At 39.7% G+C, this 25,615-nt stretch overlaps 1 protein-coding gene across 2 annotated transcripts in view; it reads left to right on the top strand.

Annotated features, from left to right (window-relative positions):
* kirrel3b (kirre like nephrin family adhesion molecule 3b) overlaps positions 1-4,681 on the top strand; it is a 167,295-nt gene extending 162,614 nt beyond the window's left edge. For both annotated transcript variants that reach the window (XM_085916572.1, XM_085916570.1), the window contains one exon: positions 1,707-4,681. In XM_085916572.1, coding sequence (XP_085772698.1) covers positions 1,707-2,168 — 462 coding nt within the window. In that variant the 3' untranslated portion in view covers positions 2,169-4,681. The remainder of the gene's footprint in view (positions 1-1,706) is intronic.
* Positions 4,682-25,615: the final 20,934 nt, after the last annotated feature.

Below are 25,615 nucleotides of genomic sequence, written 5' to 3' on the forward strand. Positions count from 1 at the left end.
TGTCGGGAGGGGGGGGATATCTTTTTTCTTGCTTCCTCAGTCAGATAAACTACTTCATGGCCCATTTTACAGCTTTATACGTTATTGCATGCTTCCAGTCAAATGTGTGATTTTGTGATTGTTGCCATTCCTGTTCTTGTTATCCACTGCTGTCAAAATTTAGATCTATATTTTAAATTTTACTGAGAGAGCAAAATTACTATTTTAAAACCATTTTTTTTTCATACTTTTTTATTCACTTTAAATGTCAAAGACAATTGAAATTACTGGATAGAGGGAGTGTGTAAATGATACAGTGTGCATGTGTGTGCGTGTGTGTGCGTGTGTGTGTGGTGTGTGTGCGTGTGTGTGTGTGCGTGTGTGTGTGTGGTGCCTTTAAAGCCTGTGTTTTCCCTACTTATCTCATGTTCATAGAAATGTGTTTTAATCCTGGAAATGTGTCTTTTCTGTGTGGATTTAACATGTTCTAATTGTGTTTACGTGGGTTCTCGGTGGGTATTCTGGCTTCCTCCCACATGGAAGACTCAAAATTAATTGCCTGGAGGCTGGAGTCTGAATAGTAGTCAGCCTGTTGATTGACAGGAAATCAGTCCACCTCGCTCCTTTTGCTTTAAGTCATCTGGGATCTGTTCCAGCTTCACTGTGATCCTCAGCAGGATATGCAGCCCAGAAAATGAATGAATGTTTACCCTCTGCCCATCCCAACCCATTTAGAACTTCTCATTTAAATGCATCCGTAAATCAAGATAGGCAGATTCATTCAATAGGCATTTATTCTTGAAGATAAGTTCTCTCATAACAATTCCCGACGATGACGTGACGTGTCTCCTAAAGGCTACACATCCTGTGAGGAATGTCAGTTTAGTCACTGCAGCATCCCAACGGTTGTCCATATAGCCATTGCGGATTTTGCAGACTGGTCAGACGAGCACACCAGGGTGTTTTTGCCATATTTACCTGCTTACCTGTTTTTCTCTGGGGCTGGATTTTTTTTCCCCCTCACACAACTTAATGGCAACAAGCGTGAGGACCAAGGGGTAGTGAATGAGAGATAAAGGCCATCCACAAACAAATCTCATTGTCCACCGTCTCATACTGACAAGCATTACAAGTATCCTCTCGTGCTATCTTGCTCTCATTTCCCCCATTATGAGAGTTCTTGTTTTGGGATTTGCCTGACATTCACATCCGCTCCCACGGGGATAACACACACACAAGCACGCCCGCACCCTAACTGGACCCGCTGTGACAGCGCGGTGCCTGCAACCAAGCGCGCAAACGATGGCACCACTGTAGGCTCAAAAGCCGTTTTGGGGCAGAGCCCGCATGATTGTAGAGACACCGCAATGTGTTTAGCTCCAATTAAAGCTGGTGTGTGATTGAACTTTGCAGTGACACATTGGATACTAAACTATGAATCATCAAGGCCTGCTTAATTAGCGAGATGCATGATTTTAAGGTTAGAACGGGGCTGACAAAATCGTAACACAGTTTGTCATGCTTTGCTGTGATTCAGTGTCCTAATTTATTTGCCCTCTTGAATGGTAATTACGATGAGTTTGACCGTGGCTTCTGTTGAGCTTTGAGGTGACAACAATTAGCTACACACACTATGGCAAAGATGTGCTGTTACTTTAAGTTCCCCTTTTTAATTTGCTTTGACAGTTACCCAAGAGAAGAAACATTACAATTCTCTTTCCAAATAGGACCCCACAAATGGCTACTACAGCGTCAACACCTTCAAGGAGCATCCGACACCAACCGGGGCGGGGAACCAGTCTACTGATGGGAGGAATCCAACAAACACAAGCACCCTGGGCAAGCAGCGGGTACCAACAGGCATGTCCTTCACCAACATCTACTCCACTCTAGGAGCGGGCCCCAATCGTCTCTATGACTACAGCCAACGCTTTGTGTTGGGCATGGGCAGCAGTTCCATTGAGCTCTGCGAGCGGGAATTCCAACGTGGCTCATTAAGCGATTCCAGTTCGTTTATCGACACGCAGTGCGACAGCAGTGTCAGCAGCTACAGCAAGCCAGACGGCTACGTGCAGTTTGACAAAGACAGCAAAGCTTCGGCTTCCTCGTCATCCCACTATTCCCAGTCCTCATCGCAGAACTCAGACCTGACCCGGCCTCTGCAGAAGCGCATGCAGACCCACGTCTGACAGCCAGGATGTGAGCGATGGATGTTTAAACAGGGTGTGAACCAGCCTTCAATGCGAAACTGTGTGTTCTTCTGGAGGTGCAGAAGACGGCTAGCTTGATCACATTATGACTTCTTTTCAGACTTCAAATGTGGGTCAAGAAGCCTTATACTGCCCTGTTGCGTAATTACACATTATTTTCTTTCAAAACTCATAATCTTGAGTAGTGCCACAGCAGCGATGTTTGCCAACTCAGAGACAGCCCAAACATGGAGTTTTTACTGATATTCCACATGGAATCATTTCACTGATTAATGGAAAGTGATACCACAAGGCTTTATTTGATATTCTGCTCCCTTTGAAAATACATTTTTTTCAAGATTGTCATTCCAAAAAAAGTATCATTCTTATCAGTGCTGGAGAGAAAGAGTACAAGTGTGAGCGGCTCTTTCATGTACTGTCGTTTCAAGCACAATAACTGAATGTGCATAAGGTTTTTAGGTGTGGCAATACACCCTTCACCACCCGCTACCTCCTTTGGTAAAAGTTGCATTTCTCCACATTCCCACAAATTTTTTTAGAGAAAGAACTGTATTTGGGCCACAGAGGCAGAAGATAAAGAAGGGCTGAGGCCACATTTTCAATCCCACGTCTTGAGTTTTACATTGTTGCTCTGATTAAAGACTATCAGTGTATATATATTGTAAATAACTGTAAATTATTTTCTGAATCTTAAAGAGAGAACCGTATTTCACATTGTCCCAAAAACGTATATCTACTTTGCCTTGAGGCCTGTTTGAACTCTTGTCAGTTAAAGTGTTGACGAAGCAAGATGGGCTTGTTCTAAATCAGCTCCTGTGTAGAAGTGGAGTGGCATCTTCTATGGTGGAACCAAATGCAGTCTATGAACTAACTTGCACTGCACCAGAGGTCATCAGCCATATGCGTTGAACAAAATGTAAACATATTGTCATGATGATTCTTATTTTTGTGGTTATATTGCTGTGTGTAGTGAGTATTACTGATGGAACAGGAACTGGATGCTAAGATGTTACTGCCTATCACTGGAGTCAAATTTACCAAATTCCTCTCTTTTCAGTTTGCCTTCTGTGAAACGTTTTCTTTGATACCCGCTAATGTGGTTATTTTTAACTCTCTGCCTATGACTTTGAATTGTTTTTAGTTCATTTTATTGTGGCCACCTCCAAAAATATTGAAAATGATTATAAAGTTTGAAATTTGATCTTATGGATCACAAATGCTTAAGCCATGGCAGAGGTCTACCGTATGCTTGAGTGCTTTTTTTTTTTTTTTATTCGTTTCTGCCCTGTATATGCTAAATGTGAATTCACTTAATGGAGAGTAGAGACAGAGAATAAATATGAATTGCATCTACAAAAGCAATCATACAGCAAGGTTTCAAAGTGAACCTGTCAAGTGTTGTTATTGTAATATAATAAAGTGGCAGTTTGGGGGTTCTGTTGTACAAAACACAGAAAAGACCCATAGATAAGAACAAATTGTATCACTGATGCTGTCACTAATGATAATTGTCGATCAATGGGCATAATATTGTGATTTTGTTTAAAGTGGCTGGAGTCCAGAAACATCAAACTTCTTTCAAATGTGATTTACCGTATTTTCCAGACTATAAGTCGCATCAGCCATAAAATGCACTTTTGGGCAAAATTGATTTGATAAAATCCAACACCAAGAATAGACATGTCATGTTGAAAGGTAATTTAAAATAAAAATAGAATAGAGTCAACAACAGGCTGAATAATTGCACAGTATGCTAATGTTACATGACACATAAACAACGAACTGAGAACTGCCTGACGTAACATATGAAGAGTTATTCAGACAACGATAGCTTAAATACCATGCTAACAAGTTTACCAAACAATCCGTGTCACTCCAAATCACTAAATCCAATGAAATCTTCACCCTCTGTGTCACTTTTAAATAACTCCGCTAACTCCAGAGGTAGAAGATGTGACGTTCCCTCTTCTACGTGGCTTACATCAATCTCATCATCAGTTGCAGTTCCAATTATTCCACAGGCCTAGAGTGCCCTCTTGTGGTGTAGTGTGAAAATAATATGTGAAATGATATAATAATGTGTTAACAATTTCACGTATAAGTCGCTCCTGAGTATAAGTCAAACCCCCAGTCAAACTATGAAAAAAACTGCGACTTATAGTCGGGAAAGTACTGTAATCAAAATGCATTAGCTTTTTAAACATGATGAGTACAGATCTCAAGAGTGAACTTCTTGCTAAATTTTGCCAAAAACAGCAATTTAATCTAGGTTTCTTTCGTCTTTCCCTGTGCATAATTAAATTGGCACATATGATATGTGACTTGTCTTCACTGTTCTTGTGGCGTGGACTTTAAATGTATAAATTGATTGGTTCCCCATTGTACAGTTTCTGGTAAAAAGCTCAATTTCAACATTCATAATCCAGTTTGGCATTTAGCAGACTGTATATACATTTCTAAAATGCTGTCTTTCTCTGTATATAATTTTTTCCCCCTCCAGTTTTTCTTTGTTCTTCAGTCATCAGATTGGATTACATTAAAGCTCATCAAATCCACGATATTGTGATACAAACTGTACAGACAATCTTTTCACTCACATGAATTCCTTCTGGTTTGCTTTTCTCTCGTAAAAATTCACACAAAAGATGGCTTGTTGGTAGCACTTTCTATTCTCCTTCTCTATCAACACAATGAAGACTTGTGCAGCAAAACACACGGAAAGCTGCAGGTGCAGGTAATAGAAATGAGGAACTTCTTTCTACTGAGATGAAGTACAAGGATGAAGTTCCTTGGAGATATGGCTCCTACTTTTTTATTTGTTCACAGATGACCAAATTTTGTGAGAAGGATCTATACCTCAAACAACATAAAAAGCATCAATTGTAACATTGAATAATTGAATAATGAGGCTATGTTCCTGCCCCTCTGATTCTGTTTAAGACTATGCCCATGTGTACACCGAAATGTTTGGAGACATACATAGTACTTACTATCTATTTCTGCCACAAAGAAAAAAAGAAATTAGGTGAATTAAATTGTAAGATTGCAAGAACATTTCTGATAAGCTTATTTGTTCAACCATAGATAATAAGTGTATTTAACTATTACTTGATTGATATCTGGCGAATCGACATTTACTTTTTTTTATATTATGACTATATTCATGTAATATTGCATTAAAAAAATTCAATTTAATAAATGATAAGCAGCGATGGACATTTTGTCTCGTTGAATAGACCAGCCGTTCGTCACGGACAGACGCCCAAGGACGAGGGATGAGAAAGTTGAAAGGAGGGACTTTGAACAGACGGAAGCTTTTATTTGTCTGTCACTGTAATCATTCCTATCGAGTCAAAGGCTAGCTAACCTTTCAGTCCATCACTGACAGACACTCATTTCACTGACGACTGACAAAAACGCACTCCTTGGTCTTGTGTGTGTAATCCGCAAAATTACTTGATTCAGACCAAATTTTATAACATTTCAATGTATTTCTTTTTTTCAGGGGTGGCAGGTGGATAGTGGCACAATTGTTTATTTATTTTATTGTTTTTTTAACAGATAGGTCCAAAAAGCAAGAGTGATGACAAAAAACAATGCAAGCCACAGAATTGTGATGGATGAATAATAAAAAGCCAACACATTTTTTATTCAAAATAAATATTGAGCAAATTACAACTTCTCAGATTTTATACAATTGCTGAAAGCAAACTTTTGGAAGTTGCTCATCCTGGCTGTCTTTTAGTTATTCATTTGCTTGTTTTTCAATGGGGGGGGGGGGGGGGTAAAAAGTACCGATATTGCCCTTGGTCTCCTTGAGGCATTTTATTCCCAGAGGGCTTTCCATTGCATTGCTCAGTCTGAATGAAGATGCAGTGCTGCGTCATGGCAATCCAAATGTTACTGCATGGTTGCAGTGTGCCTCAATTTTCTGAAGAAAATGGCAAATATGTTGGCAGCATTTTCCCATCAATGTAAAAGCAACACATATATGGGCAAAATGGTCCAGTTTTCTTTGTCAGTAGAGCTTCTTCAATGACCCCCAAATCAAAGCATTTTCCTGGTTCAGAGAACAGGCTGAGTGCACAGCAAAGTGCTAAATATTTGATAGGCCAGCCGTCTGTCCCACTTCTACCATCCCACAGCCGCAGACACAGTGGCCTTGAATATACCACTGAAATAGTCAAAGCCCCTTTCACCTGTAGAGGGCTTTCCGGCTGCTGCTTCTTGTTTGTCTGACATCAAGCAGCACGCAGATGCGAGGGCATAACAGATGAATAAACACAAAGACCCAGAACAAATACAAGGGGGTGCTGCCATGCCCTGATAGGAGAAACAATAGTAAAGTGATTTATTTTTCAGAGATGCCAAAGATGAGCTTGAGCCACACAAGTGGGTGGGGATGCTACTAGAGACAAGGCCTCTGGTTGCTTGTTTACCACTTCAAATGTGTTTCTTGGTCTTGAGAAAAGAGGTTACAGGACCATCAGGCAATGTGCCTTCCTCATTGTATACAATGCTGTCCATGGAAGACATGAAGGAAAATTGCCATTTGAAAGTTAGAGCGCCTCATAAGAACTAGTTATACAATGTGAAATTGCTTTCGGAACATTTATTTCAGTCTCAGTTCATTTTTCTTTTGTAAAATAAAAATCTCTATGTTGTGTTTACGAGTAAGAAAATGAGTGGAACCATCATTTAAAGTTTTTCGACATGCCCAGCAGGGATGGCCATGGTTCAGTGTGAAGTATACAATATACAGTAGGTCACAGAACAATTGCAACATATTTGTAATTCAAATGAGAACATTTCTTGTACTGAAAGGATATTCATTTGCAAACACTACGTGAGCTTGGTTTGGAAAAGTGAACGAGGGAATGAAAAGTCTGTTTTCAGTCAGTGGGCCTACCTGTGTGTATGGAATATAAGAGAACAAAAAAAAAAGGATGTACTTTAACTGTACTGGTCTGTGAATTTATTATGCTTTTGCTCTGTATATTTGGAGAATAAAGACAATGTTTGCATTTGTTGTTGTCTAAATGTTGCTGAGACCATCTCAAGTGAAAGACCGGCTGGTATTTAAATATGTATTTATTCTGCGCATAATTTGGATTTTGTTTTTCCCTCTAGACTCACAAATTTATTTGGGTCATTGGAGGCTAACTGTAATAGCCCAAGCACTGAAAATTGAGACATACAATATTTGCATGAACAAGCAAAAGCAAGCAGTGTGTTTTATGAACGGTACTTGTATCTTCAACAACGACCAAACACATACCTCTCCAAATTCAGTATGGATTTTTAACAGACCTTAGTAATTGCTGTAGGATGGAAGTTATCCTCTAACATTTTATTTAATGATATTGCATGTTTTGAAACCTGCTAACCCATAGATAGTCAGTCTTTGAAAAAACAACAATGCCCACCTTTGATGCGTTGGACCTCGGTGGGTCCTGTGGGATCAATACAAAGTAAAATATTTGAGTCTTGCAAGGGAGAAGGGACAAAAAGGTAAAACATCGGCGTTCCACCTTTTGGTTCTCCTCTGCATTAATTCAATTCTTTCAATTTCTGAAAATAAATTGTCTCAATACATCTAGATTTTACTTTAACAAGGTTGTGTGTATATAATTAATTTTCATAATAATGACCTTAGAGCAGAGATTGTCGACCAGTGGTATGTTGTCCTTTAGTAGTTTGTAGCGGTATAGCAGGTAGTCTGTGAAATTGGAAAAGTAAACTAATTCTAACATTTTCAAAAATATAATGGGTTTATTACTTAGACTAGATTTTTTTTTCCAGGAAATTTTGTGAATCATCTATCCATCCAAATTATGTCAAATGTAGCTGAGATTCCCAAAATAGACTTACAGATGCAAACAAATAGCCGGTATAGGTCTATCATCCTTCTGTGCAAGATAAAATAATATTCCGCCAAAGCAGTGGTCCCATGGACAAAACCCCTGGAGTTTCAGCAATAGTATTTCTGTAAAAAGCAATGACACAATTAACAAAGAGGCAAAAGAAAGGTAGCATTAAAAAAATATGCATGCTACTATAAATACGTATTTCTATTATGTGCTTGATGTTTCAGACGACTTGTTGACAGACAATTGTCTGTACTGGATCTGTTTGTTCTAATTTAGTGAGGAGAAATGTCAACCATTTAATCTTATGCCAGTAATGATGTGATAGGCCTGCTGTAATTTAATTTTTGAAATGCTGACATTTTGCAAATGCAGATAGCTCGAAGTGTATAAATTGTCAAAGGGTAGCACAAGAAAACAGGCTAGGTCATTTAGAGTGCCGAGAGCAATCATTTCTCCTCATTGAAGTTTGGTTTGCTTTTTAATGCGAGGAGCTACCATTTGGAGGAACACATTTAACACAAATGGAACAAATGGATCAGCTTCCATTGTGACATTTGCAGCACACGCGTATACTACAGAATGTTCTTCACTTCATTTGCTTTAGAAACAAAAAATGTCATCATATTTATTATACGAGGCTAGAGGATACAGAGAAACGCCCGTTCATCCAGTTTATGCCTTTAAATCTTGATTTCAAATATTCTGGATGACAAGCAGTGCAAGTTTTAGAAACATTGCCTTTAATAAACAAAAACAAACAACACAAACATATCATGATTTAAAGTGATATTATTGTTGAGATGAAAAACCTCTAAACCAGAATCATTTACATATTGCATAGTCGCTGCACATTTCATAACAAACAGAAGTGCACTATGCTCCAGAGGATAAATTCCAATTATAAAATAAAAGGTTCAGAAAAATCTGACAAATAGGATGACAACGGCACTGGAGGTTATTTTTTAAGTGTATTAAACACACACACAAAAACACACACACACACACACACACACACACACACACACACACACACACAATTCAGCATTGCTCAAGCACAAATAAGATAAGCTAGTAAGGTACAATAATCATAATCAAATTAATTGTAATAATAATAATAATGGGTGGCACAGTGAAGCAGTGGTTAGCACGTCAGCCTCACAGTTCAGAGGGTGCAGGTTTGATTCCACCTTCGGCCCTTTGCGTGTTCTCCCTGTGCCTGCGTGGGTTTTCTTCGGGCACTCCGGTCTCCTCCCACATCCCAAAAACATGCATGTTAGACTGATTGCGCAGTCCAAATTGTCTCTAGGTCTGAGTGCGAGTGCGAATGGTTATTCGTCTCTGTGTGCACTGCGATTGGCTGGCAACCGGTTCAGGGTGTCCCCCGCCTACAGCCTGATGACTGCTGGGATAGGCTCCAGCACGCCTGCGATGCCTGGGGACAAGCGGTACAGATAATGGATCGATGGATTGATAACAATAATAATAATAATAATACCAGTAATAGTATTCACGGGCAAAACGAAACATTTAACTCACCAGAGAAATCCAACTCTAAAATAAAAATAATCTGGCACATTAAGCAAGAGGTGCTATCTTTTAAGTTGTGGATCAGGTTTATTCGTAGATGCTTGGAAAGAAAACCTGAAATGTTGATCTTACTGTTCCAATACCTTTGGAGGGCAATGTAGAAAGAAGAGGTCATGGTCAGCAATGCGTTCACAGATAAAGAGGTGGGTGGGTGACAGAAAGATAAGTGCGCAGTGGGCCTATTAACAACCTGTTGACAGGTAAATGGGTAGGTAGATTGAGGGGAATATATATATATATACTGTATGGTTGAAAGGGAGACGTCAGAGTTGCCTACACACCACCTTTCAGACCCTAATGATGCTCAATCTGCGCCCACCCACCGCTTGGTTGCATGAGTGTCCAGCGTTCCACAGTTGCTGACACCAACGTGACTAAGGGTGCCATGTATCTGCCAGCTGAAGGATCATGGTGGCAATTGTGTGAGAGTGTGTGTGTTTGTGTGTGTGTGTGTGTGTGTGTGGGGGGGGGGGGTCGTTTATAGGCCACGGTGTAAAATGGGTCAAACTGGCCAACGCTTCACAGTGGGCCAGGATGAAGAAGAGAATCGTTTTGATGATACATCTTCAGCCCAGAGCATGAACTCCAACAGAGGGTGTAATAATGCCTTAATTGTTCCATGAGGGTGTCGGGGGTTATTGAATTATTCACACAAGCGTGGGGTTTTGACCAACAAGCCTATGCTCAACACAGGAGTGTTGAAAGGACAGGAAACAATGACTCATGTCTCTAATGAGCCTAACATTTCCTCTCAAAAGCTCTTGATCACTCACGTGAACCAAACGCTCACAGTCAACATGTACAGCGTCTAATGGACAGAAGTGACTTATTTTAATGAAAAAAAGAAACAGTCACTCCTCTGAGGGTTAGTAATACAAAATGGCAGACGGTAAAAGAGCATCAAAAAGCTAAAATTAATATCAGGTATCAAGTGGAAAAAGCACACTGGAAATTACTGAAATAAATATCAGATATCAAACATAATGGATACTCACTTTTTGCCTTGAAAGCCTAAATAGCACTTTTTGGGTGACATTATCTCAGGCAATGTGATTCCATACTGCCCCCCTGTGCACACAAGCTATCACATATTAACACGGCAGAGATTTTTTTTATATTTTGGACAAAACCTCCCAACTCATGATATCACAATTATTATTTTGCATCACATTTTATCAGTACATCACGTTGTAGTGCCTGTGCTGTTGTATCTTGTTATATCATGTGTCATAAGACACAATCAAGAACATGTTCATGTAAATGAGTCAAAAATGTTTCAGAATGCTAATTGCCTTTGGAAATGGCAGGTGGAGGGTAGATTTTTATATTTAGACAATGAAGGTGTGTGATGTATTGAGATGAAATGAAAAAGGTGTCATCATAGTGCAGAAAGAGGTGACAGCATACTGCCAACTGTGATACTAATTATTCTATGGAAGACATATTGAAATCAGTTGACTAACTTTGTAATGTAATTATGATGGCTTTAACTGTGCCATGTATTGCACAAACAATTTATTTATGGCATGATGCAACATTTAACGCTCTTAACACTGCAAATCCAACAAGAGGATGATGTTCACAAAACATTGGGTAAAAAATGGCATTAATGGTTTTTAAGCACAAATCTACTAAAACTGAAACTATTGTAACATTGTTTCTACTTAGCCAAGATAAAAATCAAATTCAAACATTCCCTTTTGAAGTTGTTCATGAAATGCAAATCCAAACACCTCTGTTAAATCATATTTTAACTTTGGCATTTCTTTGATAATATCACAGCACATTTGCATCAGTTTTTTTTTTTTAGTTTGAATCTTGGCTTGGGCCATCCTGTCTGGTGTTGGCGTGTTGGTTTTCTCTGTTCTGGCCTCTTTCCACATTACAAAAATATGCATGTTGAGCAAAGATGGGAGTATGTCATGCCAGGTTTCTGTGTGAAAAAAAACAAGGGAAGCCAGGTCACAACTAAATGTCAAGCAAGTCAAGTCGGATTATTATTTGGGTTAGGAACGTCATGAGTCAAATCATTCAATCAAAATTAAGTGATCAGTTCTGTCGGTTATGTAGAATTGGTCTTAAAATATCTTCACAGGTGGACTGTTCACATATAGTAGCATAATGCATAGTAAAATCAATGTGAAAAACATGTGTACCTCAATCAGCAGCAGAACAAGGAAAGAAGAAATAATGTGGAGCCGGGGGGGCTGTCGAATGACTACTGCACGACCCTGTGTGGGAACACAACAGGTTCAAATATGCTTCCACGATATTTATAATGTTATAGCTTGTAAACAACCATTAAAAAGCAGCACAATACAAGTGCCAGATGTTCGTTTTTCTCTATCAGGTCATAGTGGTGAGAAAGATAACATGCGCTCACGTCTGCCATAGAATTGAAAAGCAACATTGATGGACCATAGCGGTTGTGTCTGGTCACCTTTCTGAACATTTCTTGCCATGCTGACCTTTCAGAAAGCTTTTTTTGTAGCCTCATTGAGAAACAGCTTTTATGAACATGAGAGAGGGCAAGAGAGAGCAAGAGAGGGAGGAGAAGGGAAGGGGGGGGTGTTGTTTCCCACAAACACAAGACGCACAGAAGCAGCAAAAGGCAAAATCCAGTAAAGCCAGAAGCTGTCGTGTTTGCTGTATGAGCAGAAGGCAAATTGGATTGAGATCAGTTGTAGTATTATTGATTGGCTTTCTATACAGGCCTTTATTTGCACAGCAACATGCGGTCAGAGCGATATCAAGACCAGTGTTTCATTACAATCACAAAGTAAGCACACATGCTGAGCCTGAAGGCAAATCACTGTTATATTTCAAATTCAGGAACCAATACTGTAAGTGAGGATGTTGGCCAAAACAAATAGCATCATCTTATTCCAACCAGAGAGGAGGAGCTGCAAAGCAAAGCGAATGAATGCTGGCCATCCCAAGGCCTCATACTGCTTGAGGTGTTCACAAGAAGACTATGGTGGAAATGGAAGCTGACGCTATCTGCCCGAAAGGTCCACATGCCTTTCAAAATAGGAAATAAAAAAATGTTTGTGCTAGTCCCAGATGACGATCAAGGTTTATGCTGTTGCCCGCATAGTCCTCCCACACATGACCACATAGAACATTGCTGTTGTTCCCATAAGAGGAAATATTCAGCACAAGACTGCCTTAACACTCAGGCATCATCATGAAGAATATCCTCCTTGACTCACGGCAATAGAACCACAGCAAAAAATAATAATCATCACAAAATAACAATAATACAAGGAGGTCAATACCCCCCCCCCCCCCCCCCGGCTTGGTTTCATTAACATTATATTGGAACACCAACCTCTATAGCAATGCTGCATACAGTAAGCTACCAGGGAAACTGAAGCAGCCTTATTGCGTGCGGAATGATTGCAATTAAATAACAAATTGATGCTGCTGTTTATCTAACACAGGCTTGTACTTAATATTCTACACCTTCTGTACTGAAATGGTGCATTTTATACATTTTCCTCATGCTTTGTATTTTGGAATAAAATGTTAATGTATTTAAAAGACCTGTACATTAACTAAGTGAACACAGGAATGAAATACCAGGGAGCCACATGAGGTAAACACCAATTCTTCCTCCTGGCCTTAGCCACGAATGGCACCAGCGCTGCATGGCAAGAACAAGAGCGCACAAGGTTAAAAAAAAAAAAATATAAGCTTCTGTCTCCAATCTGATGGCACTGCATGGGTCCGCCAGCAGAGCACAGAATTAAATTGACAACTGGTAGTTCCCATTTGTTGGTGCAACTCGAAAGAGAGATGCAGAAAAAGCAGGAAAAACAAAGCTGGAAAGGAAGATTGCGTGTAAAATGCTGCTTACTGTTTAGACGTTGCTTTAATGTCTTAACTGTCTTTGATTTTGTAAGTCTAATTTTACTCCATCCACCTCTCAGTTCAGAGGTTGCGGGTTTGATTCTGGCTCCGGCCCTCCCTGTCTGGAGTTTGGATGGATGGATGGATGGATGGATGGATGGATGGATGGATGGATGGATGGATGGATGGATGGATGGATGGATGGATGGATGGATGGATATAGTCACATGATCCGTCAGGTAATCCTAAATGCGACATGAATAGCTGTGAATCCAGCATGTGTGCCTTGTCAACTCTAAACAGGTTTCTTTCCACTGGGATCTTGGGGAGGACAGACACACATTGTTGCATCTGTATCAGCTGATCTTTCCTATCAATCTTTCAAACATTTCACATCATTCCATAGTATAATTAGCAATTTGCATAAGTTCCTTCGGAAGATATACATAACAGCTGTTGCATTTCCTGCATGATAGCTCTCAATGGCTTGATAAGGGAGAACCTCTTCTGTTGTGGAGAGGCTCTTCCATGCTGCTGTCATGTCTCACCAGTCCCCAGTGAGCAATACTCAGGTTTCTCTAACAAACAAAAAAAAAAGGCCCAGTGGGAGCACATGCCCTTCACGATCCACAACAGGTAATAATCACCACCATCACCCAATAAGCACTGTATTTAAATGAGAACAATGAATATGGAGATTGGTATATGAGGCTGTCAGTTACATCCATGCACACAGTGTCCGTGCCTAAGCAGGGCTGAGCAATATTCATGGCCATACACAAACCAATACACGCACAGGCACATGTCAAGTGGATGCTGCAGCGTAGGCTCGTGGAATTCTCAGTAATAAACTAAATTAATTTTGACATGCCAGTAAATTAGGATGCTGGACGAGTTCTGCATTGCATTGCATTTTATTAACATATGCCACCACATCAGGGGGTCACGGTCAGCACAGCAGCACAGGACTTGCAGATTTTATTCATTTAGTGAACACAAGTTATTTTTCTGATATGATACAATGCAACCTCTTGGTCACAGATGTTACACTCAAGGTCCGTGGGCCCTCTTTGGCCCTCCAATTAATTGTATGTGGCCTGGGAGACCTTGCCACAACATTTTCTTGGCTTATGTTCAATCATTGTTCATCATTGTTTCTGGCTGCACTTGTAACTTACGCCGCAAGCATGTTGCGTAGTGTGCGTAACATAACGTAACATGCGTAGTGACGTAATCAGTGCTGACTGGAATCGTGAAGGGAATTGTTAGAAAAAATAGCAAACAATTCCAAGGAATTGGTAATGTGGGAACAGGTCCTCAACAAGAATCGATTCTCAACTCCCATCCCTAGACATAAACGGTTTAAAATCCATCCATGTCTCTACCTGGGTCAAGTGCCGACTAACCTCTCACTCCGTCACTGACAGATGCCCATCTCACTACAATTGATGGAAACAGTCGCCAGTGGGTACATTCGGCTGACTTGTGTGCGGGCAGCGTGGGATCGATTCCCGCTGAGTGTCAGTGCACGTGTGATCGGTTGTTCACCTCTGTATGTACCCTGCAACTAGCTGGTGTGGGAAACTTACAAAACAAGTCAGACAACGGCTCCATAGGACCACACTTGCCTTCACCCTGCTTTAAGCAGGAGACTGGTTTGTGCTACATTCAAACTCGACCAACCCCCAGGACACAGAAGGAGCATCCGAAATCCCAGCATCAATTTGATGTAGGGGGCTCAGGAACCCTCCCTATCTGGCACACCACTCGGGTGCTTTGAGGTCAGGCCTCATTGAACCCCTTGAGACCCCACTTCCCACCCCATCGAACCATCACCATCACCCCCCCCCAACCAACCAGGATTGTTTTTGACCCAGGAGCAGTCGAGGGATCAGAACACCAACTGGGCTCAGTAGGGGGCTTTGTGACATCAAACAGCCGTTGTAGTGTCTGCAAGGCCTTGGCCACCATTGGCCACTCTCTGACGTCCCCTCCGTCGAGGGAAAGAGTTTGACAAAAAGAATTCTGTTCCATAGTTAATTTTTGTCTTACTGCCGCTACTGTTATACTGGGGCACTTTAGGTACTATGCCATCATACTTTTAATTTAACAATCCACCAAGATGTGTTGATACTGTCGAGCTACATTCAAAACATACTATTTTGCAGATATTGGGCGCTAAAACTTTCAGTGTTTGATTTTCACGTCAGCTAAATGGATTTGTGGTTTCCTCATAGGTCAAACAGCTGACTCTTGCAGAAAAAAGCTCCCTGTGGTTTGAATTAAAATGAAAGTACTATCAACAAATACCACATTGGTTTTATTTCTGTAATATGTGTTAGTTTAATTCCATTCCACCCAATGACACATGACTTGCGGTTCAAAATTGGCTACCCACAGCTGTTATTGTGCATGCAGCTGTTTAAAGAGGAGGAATTGGCTTTTGCTTTTCCCCCCCATATTTTGACACAATGGTAATGGGTATTGGTGGGAGGTTTTTTTGGTATGTTTTTTTCAATGAGCCGTTCACATCTTGTGGCAATTGGAAACAATGCACTCCAAAGTGCCTTGTGCAGTCCAGCCCATCATTTTGTTTTGGTGACGATTTTTACATAAAATCCCACTTTACAAAAATGTGATGTTGGAAATGGAAGGAAGGTCCTTTTTTGACAACGTTGAAGTCTTCGTTGCTTGACTTGTCTCGTTTCAAAATCAGAATTTCTTTCGAAAGCATTTTCCAAAGCAAATGGTCCCACACATTTTAGATAAACTATGGCAAATAAAACCTAGATCTACAGGAAGATCAGCACGTTAAACCCCAATGAAGGCGCAGGGTTTTTTTTTTTAAATAGAAATAGGGAAGACAGTATTGCTGTTTGTATGTGGAAACAGAACAAGCATTGTGATGCCCTGAAGTAGCCATCATTTGTTTAGCACCATCGTGGTGTCTCTAACTGATTCATGAGTTGTAGTTGAACAGAGCAGCTGTGGATATGTGATTTGTTTCTTTAATTTCCTGGGTCTCCGTTGATCTGGAGCTGGCCTATAAAGGGAAAAGGTTGTGCACTGTATTTTTTCTTTTTGTCTGCCCTGGTGGGATTTTTTTCTTCCTTTTTCAGATCTTCAGCTCACCACTATCGTTCATCTTTGCCATGCCTCAAGGCACAACATGTGCGGCCTTTGATTTGTTTGTCTTTCCAGTCCGTAATCCAGTAAGATTATAAATCATGAATAATACTGCCTTGGGTACGGTCATAACGTAAAATTTTATCCAGCCAGCTTTATTCAGGTAGTCATTTACAAAACATTGGCATAACTGTGTATGCAATTTAAACAAATAATGTTTTGAATAATCAAATTGTATTCATCAATCATTTTGGGCTCCCCCAGGGAAAAAGAGAACATTATATCCTACACAGACCAGTATTCGGCCTTTGGAGAGAAAAGTTTGTGGAACGCCATAACCTTTAACCACTTCCACAAGATATTTCATAAAATGTTGTTTATGTCTCATTACACATTTCAAGCCTAATTTATCTTTGCTTGCTCCTTTACACTGACATCATGTTTACTTTCAAGGATGTATTGACTTTGATTAATGAGGCAAATTCTATTATTGCCTTGAGGATATACATCATAATCAGCTGAAAATGAACACCCATTGCCTTCCATTAAAGAATTTGAGGCTTAGAAATAAAAAAAAAGGGCTCCCTGCACCTTAGACCAGCCTTAGATTTAATAACCGGGAATCCACCTTTGCTGCTCATCATTAACTGTACCATTGTTTCGGTGTTACTTTTGAAGCTTGTTTGTAGGAAACAGCTTGTTTTATCAACAGTCCTGACAGTGAACTGTCAACAGCAAAGAGAAGAAGAGCGGGAAAAAAAAAAAAAGACGGGTCGTCCAGTAGTTTCCTTTTTCACAACTACACTCTGAGAAGAACACGTATTGGTGATACTGTACCAATTAGAGCACTTTGATATCAAATCTATATTGCATTAAAACTACTCTGAGAAATACAAATGATACAAAAAATACCTAAATGTATTAAATGTAACTGAGTCAATGGAGCGTTTACTACCCACTTCTGCCTTCAGAATCTTGCCAAATGTTTTAATGTAATTTATTATATGCCTGAAATATGTAGGTAAATACTAATGCACATTTTCACAGTGACATTATGATATTTAATTTAGGAGGATTTCAATTTTTAGTTCTACTGAAAGTTCTCTAACACGAAGCACAGACATGTTTGTTCCAATACAGCAGTCACACGTTCATCATTAGCTGCGAACTGAACCTCTGATGGGTGTATGCTGACAGCAGCATACAGCTTGTTGTCTTCACTTTGCTCAATCAGCAGCAGGCGGGGAAAACATCCACGCACCACTGTCTGGGTCCGGTGCACAGATCCCAAAGATAACCTTCTCCAGAGGAAAAGACTTTATGTCAAAAAGGACTAAATTGTTTTCGCCTTGCCAAGAGCTCAGTGTTTTCATCTTTCTTTCACACAAACATGAGCATGAAGTTGTTTACTGTTCCTTTCCAACAGTAAAACAGGAATAGAAATCTGAAAAGCTGTGATTTGAACTCACAGCAAGGCTATTTTACCAGAGGAATACTTCCAAAATAAAACTAAACTAAAATTGGAAAAAACAATAACATGAAAACAAAAATGCTTTTTAAAAAACAAAAGCTGACTCAAACTACATTGTGCATTTACAAAACTAACAATAATTATATATTATAACTTTGACAATTAATTGACAACATTGTCTTTTGGGGTCAAATGTAAATGTAATTTCAGTTATTACAGCACGGCTATTTGCCGGGAGAAAAAATGTTGGACAGTCGTCTGAGAGTTTTGGTCTTTTTACTATTTGTCGCCTCGAAGCTACTAAAACAAGTGCCACCATATGACGTTGCTCTTTGGCAACAGCCTTTTTTACAGCTTGCATTTTGGGAACGGCTTCCCTGTTTTTGTCAGTGAACTCAGAACTAAAACATGAAGCTCCACTTGCTGTCTTGTCTTCTAATCTTAAATCTTTTTGGACTATGGCAGAGTGGAAAAAAAGGAACGTAAAAATTCCACACAGAAAAGCCTGCATTCAAACGAGTATTGTTCACCATCAAGGGAGGTGGAAGGAGGAAAAAGGTGCTGACAATTTTACATGCCCATGACTGACAGAATCCCTAAAAAATACTATTTTTCATCCCCAGAACTGATAGTGTATCTCTGGTGGCCAGTGCACCTCAATATAAGCAATATGTTTCATAGACGTATACTGGATTGCAAGTCAATCACAGTCTCTCATCTCATCCCTCCAATCTGCATTTGCATTATACCTCAAGATGTCCATACATTAACTAGAGTATATTGAGAAAGGTGATGGCTCTCTGAACAATTGCTTCTCAAGCTCTTATGCTCCATGCAAAGCCCCCACGGTCGTCCTCTCCGACTGTATGGTTCAGTGGTCAGACCTTGTTCACTGACTCGTGTCCTTTACCGTGCTAACACAACCCAAACACACACAAGATGTCAGGCGATGTCCTTTCATACAGTGAGTCAGAGACAGCCGTGTCTGCACTGTAATAGCACTTTGGGATATTAAAGGATGAGGCGGTGGGAAGACAAAGGCCCATGGACAGAAAGATTTATTGACAAACTGTGTTTTGTCAAAACACGGCTGAAGAAGTAAAACCCTGTCTGGTGCATGCTGATGTGACCTTTGACATGATATGGTATTTTTTTTATTTATTTTTTGCTAAACTTGCCAAAAACATCAATAAAACATATTAGGTACAGCTATTGGAAGGGAATATGGAAAGAAATAAAGTAATTTCCATTCTTCTGGGGACGTCTTTTGACCAAACTTAACTTAAAGCAATAAAAAAATGTATTTCTTGTTAAAGTGTGAAAAAGTGGGGAGAACAAAATGTTTCTTGCTCGTAAAAGTCACAAGATTCATTACATTTTGAAGGCAAGCCTAAGATAAAAATAAAAACGGTAGTTTTAATTATATAGAATTGGTGGATATTTCAGGAAAATCCTCGGCGGAAACAGTGCAGTCTCTATGTGAGACGGGAGGGCAAGTGGAGCATCACCAGATGAAATAAAACGTATATCCTCCAAAAGAATTCATTAAGAGGCATGGTAGATGGAAGAAAGATTGAGTCTTGCATAAGGTCAGTCCATTGCAGCTTTAGACCAGTTTTGACTCCCAGCATCTTTCACACCTTCATCCCACCTTCCTCATGCTCGTGACCTCCCATGCGCATGACTAACCAGCTCTGTGAGCTCATCATCTTGTTACAGCGTCTGAGCAGACAAGAGAAGTGTCAACAATTTTTTTCTCTCCACTTCAGCCATTTCCCGCTGCCTTGAGATGCCTTTAATATAAACACGCTACATTCACAAAATAAAAACAATGAAAGGGGGTGGGGGGAGTGATAAACCGTTGAGGACAAAATAAATTGCAGCTGACAAAAAGGAAATAATTGATATTTTTGGTGAAAGGCTTTCTTCACTCTTGGAGTCTTGCTTGTATTTTTTGCAAGGTAATGCAAATTTGAACGACTGGATAAGAAATAATGTTGAACACATGAACTGCTGGTTAATATTTCATATGTTTGGGTTTTGAACACATTTCCAGATAGAAAACATTTCAATGAAAATAGTGTTCCAGTTACAATCATGAAAAAATGTACAAGAATAAAAAGTAAAGTAAGATAAATAAACACAAAAACAACAAAGACCTTTTAGCCCAATCTGTTTGCATCTTTGAAATGTAAAAAAACTGAAAAGATAACCGCTGTGGACAACAAAACACTACCTTACCTTTGATAACATTAGACAACACATGCTGTGAAGCTGTTGTTTTACTGTTTTGAATCTAAGGTGAGTCCTGAAATTAGTTTTTCACATCACGTTCTTAATCTTATTTCACTTTTTAGACACGATGCAATAATAATAAATAAATAGAAATAATAGTAAACAAACCAAAAACCTATCACACATAGTCTATCCTTTGATGCTTGCCTTTTTACCGAAGAGTCTCTCCCGTTCTGACTCTTAACATCATGAGCGTTGTAGAAAAAGATGGATGCTTGTGTCATTTAATCCAGCATGTGGCAGCAGTCCATTTTGCACACAGACTGCATTGAGGATGCAAAGAGCTAAAGCAGGGCCCGCCAGCACTAACAAGATCCCTGCATCAGGGTGAAAAGTTAATGCAAAAGCTCTTGAAAGTTGCGATCTTTCTATAAATCTTTCTTCCATTAATCGATTTGTCTTGCCTGGGCTGCTCGGCGCTGATGAACAGCAAGCTTGTTTTGGGCCAAAAGACAAAAACACGGGTTGGCATCAATCAGACAGAAGGCGGCTATCGCATTTTACCCTGCTGGGGAGGGAAATTGCTTCAAGTTTCATCACATCTCAGTTTTCACCTCTCACTTCTTCTCCTCTGGTTAATCTCTGCTTGTTAACTTAGAAGCTGTCTGTCACTTGTGAGATTGTCCATCCGTCTTTCTCCTTAGCCACTTCGTCTTTTTTTGTTTGCGTCTCATGAAAATTCTCCTGTCTTCTTAACTTTAAATAAGCTTTATCCTTTTGGCACCAAGGCTAGCACGCTTGATAAGAGGAATGGGATGAAAGGGTATGAAAAGATGAGAACGGAGGGGAAAGAGATGAGAAACAATATGTGCAGAAAGAAGATGAAGGCAATGTGAGCTGATGGAGGCTTTTGTCTGCACTAATTACTTTGCATGCCTCATTAAGCTTCGCGCTTGTATGGTGTTAGTGAGTGTTGGTGGAGTATGGGCATGAGCAGCAGAAAGTTACTAAATATTAGGCTTGTGGTTAAGATGGAGCATTGTTGACTTCGGGCATGAGGAGTGGTACAACATGCACATTATTTTTTTTAAATAATCCACGACTTTTTTACTCATCCAAGAACTGGTATATCTGGAGTACCTGTGATTATATGCGGGTGTCGTCCAATGTAGTGTAGAAAATTCATTTCTATTCGGAAAATAGAATAGGGAGTTTCCCCCCTCCCCAAACATAAAAAAAAAACTATACATAGGTATTATTATTGTTATGATTATTATTATAATGCTCATATGTACGTCAGGCAATGAGTGCGCGGAATGAGTGCTGAAGTGTAGGTGGCAACTGCACATTATTTCTAAACAATATAAAGGCAGAAGTGAATCTAAACATAATGGTGAGTAGCAACATATGTAGCAAAGACTCTATTATAAGTAACAAAGTTCAATCATTGCAAGCAGTTGGAAATGAAATAAACACCAACGTCACTAGTTACCATAAGCGCACTGACAACTAAACATAAAAAAAATGTATATGCAGCAAATCATAATGTACACTATATACTACGTACAGCAGCAAAAGCAAACACTCTACACTGTGCTACTTGTGGGGTCAGGGCCAAGTCCAGTATCACCATCCTCATTTTTTCCTCAAAAAGCCACCTCAGTTCATTACACACCATGCCTGACAGTCCGTTGGCTAAAAGCGCGACATTGGCGACCTGTGGCAGCCATTAAACTATAGCTTGCTTTAAATATTATGGATATTTACTGCCAAGGCACAGCATTAAACTTATATGGTGTCATAAACGAATGGCACATTATTACCCCTGGCCTGACAACGTTCATAAAGCAGCCATATTGGTTGAGCTAATGATGGTGACCGGCCCACCTTTATCGATCCTAGTGTGGACCAAGAAAGCTAAAGGGAGTAAAAAAATAAAAGCCCATAGCATTGATTTGTGTACCGACACCCCTGTTAATAAGACATTGTAAGTGAAAATTGGGACGGATTGGCTCAATCTTTAATTTAAACTTTAAGAGGTCAAAATGTACTTCAGGTACTGGAATTTATTAAAGAGGTGCTAGATTTAAAACAGTACGCTCAGTTCCTGCCATCTGCACGACAGTTTTTCATTTGACTGATAACATTAGTGCTATTCATAGTAAAATTTAACCTAGTACAACATTCTGAAGTTACAAACGGTGGACTGTTACAAGAAGACACTGCAAAATGTTGCCTGTCCATCCTCTGTCTCTGACCTGGACACCCTGGATGAATATCCCTATGCATAATCTAGTCATAGTCATCCTATAATCTTAATCACTCTATCTGTCCGTCCGTCCTCATCATTTTAAATGGGTTTCCATCACCGGTTTGTCCCTCCGTCCATCAGCAGTTCGTCTAAAAAAAAAAAAAAAAAAAAAAAAAAAAAAAAATACAACAGTTGAAAAAAACAAGTTGCTTAAAACGGTGGAGTGCATATATCAGAGATTCTTCACCATACGGTAGGTTCCAAAGAGCTTTGCAAAGCTTCTCATTCATGATCCTTTCCTACTTGCTGCCAAACCCCAGTCGAACCCCAGCCGGTGGACGCAGGGGAGTTTCTCCTCTGCCAGAGTAGGCCATGGATTCGCAGTCGCCGCACGTCATCAACAGGGGAGGCCAAGCGACTCAACAACACACATACTACAGGGAGAAAGGGATCACACTGCAGTCCTAGTTTACTTCGCACTCTTTTTGCTCTTGCTTCTTGGACTCGACTTAAAAGTTCTGTTCGTTCTTATCCATTCCTCCCTCACACGCATGCAAAACACATACACGGCCACACACAAGCTGTCACAAGTTTAAATTTGAAAATGAATCACTTTAACCAGGATCCCACTCTGCATTGCAGCCAAAGGTAGAATCAAATTCATATTGGTGTGATAGAACTAAGAATAATATCCCGCAGCCATCAGCGGGCGTCCTAAAGCTGAGCAGACGTTCTCTCAAAAAACGTATTTCATTTTTTCCATGTGTTACAGCATGAGAGAGAGGTCAATGACAGAGGTTTCATATTGGTAATAATGTACATTTAAAGCTCATTAGCTGGCTAATTTTCTATTTAAATCCACTTAACTGACTGGCAGTGTCACCCACTTCCAATTTAACATTCACATTCGGTCTGTAAAAAAAAAAAGAAAAAAAAAAAATCTTATTGTATTGGTGGATTATACAAGCGCGACAAACGAGTGCGTATCATCGGAAACGGAAACCAGCGTTCTTGGCAGACTTCCATGCTAGTGGACGGACTGAGTGGTTAATCAGCAATTGACCTGGATGGGGTTGATTACATGACCAGAGCTCAGTTCGTTCTTTTTTCATCCTTCGTCCGCAAAGTGTCCGTTCGTCCAGGACGGAGGGACGGACCGTTCCATCCCTGCGATGGAATTCCCACCTCTGTTTTTTAGTTGATTGAAATATAGTCATGCCCTAGAAATGTTTTCCATACAAATATTCTCTGTAATCAGGACTTTACTACTGCATTAACATAGATTAATGATGGAACATTTCACCTGCTGAATTCATAAACAAATTTTGAGTGAGATTGTGTGAGGTAATCAAGTGGATCAGTTCCTCACGGGCGATGTGCTGAATAACAATAAACGCATATGAACGTTTAAAAGGTTGCAATTTTTTTTTTTTACTTCTCGCAAGTTGGAAAATGTCATGTCAGAACAAGGCTCCCTCTTTGACCTTTTTACTGCGGATATTTTGAATTGTCAAAATTCACAACTTGAAAATGTCAAATGAATAGCACTGATGATGAATAACCCCTGAATGTTAATGGAGTCCCTTTTCTGCTTGTGAACGGTCATCACAGCACTTAATTACTCATTCAACGCCTCCAAACTAGTTATATCATTTGGACTGCTGGCCATTACACCTACAGAAAATATGGAAACTTTTGCAGCTCTTCTTTTTTGGCAAGAAAAGAGTCTGTCGCATCTGCGGGAATCATTGTCCATATCACAGTGAAAGCAAGACATTACAGCATATTATATTGCACATGACACAAATCTCTTCAAGCATTGAACAAATGCTCTTTGGGCCCTCTCGCAGCTCTTTGTGCGTCTGCTCTATAAACGCCGCTGTCATATTTGTCGAAATGTCAAGAGACAATGAAGAAGGCGTTTTCATGAAGAAAAATCACAGCAAGCTAGACAAAGCCAGACAATGCTCCTGATACTTTGCTTTTTGTTTTACGTGGTCTCATTTGCACACTTTACAAACAGGAAGCAGTTGTCACAGTGAGAGCTGATTTGTGATAACGTGATAACGTGACGACAAGTATTTATTTACCATTCTATACATGAAGTTTGAACTAATAAATTAAAATAAATTAAATATTTAATATTAATATTTAATTTTATTTTGGTAGGCTTCTGTTTCCTAATGTAACCCTATCCCTGTTAACTTAATACATATCTTAGCGAACTTTCTTTCTCAACAAAGGGCTTCCATATATATACCTATACGTAGACGTCAATGTAAAAATAAGTCATCCTAGACTTCTGAGAGACTTCTTTGTCTTCAATTAGCTTTCCTATAGGCAACAAAAACTGTACAAGAACCTTCATCACAATATCAAGGATTCTGAATAAGTGCTGAATAAGTGCTCATATAGTTTATCAAAATGCCATTAATGCCTTCATTGAATGACTTTATTCTGCTGCACCGAGGCAATCCAAGAGTGGCGTTTTGGCCATCCTTGCCATGATTTACTCAGGGCAAGAAGTATGATTTGTAGCTAAAATTCAGCTACCAATCATACTCACTTCTAGCCTTGAGTAAATCATGAAAGAACTTAAGAGATAAAACCCTGTGGAAGCTTTAAACATAATGACACATGGACAGAGAAAAAGAAAGTGGGAGAAAAGACAAGAACGTCGATGTGTTTCGTAAGAGAAATAACAACGATTCTGTCTGACAGAATACGGCGCAAAAGGGGTTTTAACCTAATTACACATTCATGCAGTTTTAGTGCGAGCTGGCTTTCTTAAGTTTAATTTCCAACATAACGTTTTTTTCTTCACGAGACAGTGAAAAAAATGTGTGTACCCAGAAGAGCAAATCTCAGTGGATGCAAAATGAATCAAGGCCATGCCATGTTTCCTGTGTGACATTTTAAAGTCGTTAAATAAGAGAGGCCAGTTTACTTTGACAAGCACGAGAGGAGCATCTTTTCTCTCCTTTTAAATATTCACTGATAGGCAAACGTCTTCTTTGCCGTGGAAGCCTTTGGG

Source organism: Syngnathus leptorhynchus, chromosome 7 (assembly GCF_054491065.1).
Source record: "Syngnathus leptorhynchus isolate UIUO chromosome 7, UIUO_Slep, whole genome shotgun sequence".
Classification (NCBI taxonomy): domain Eukaryota; kingdom Metazoa; phylum Chordata; class Actinopteri; order Syngnathiformes; family Syngnathidae; genus Syngnathus; species Syngnathus leptorhynchus.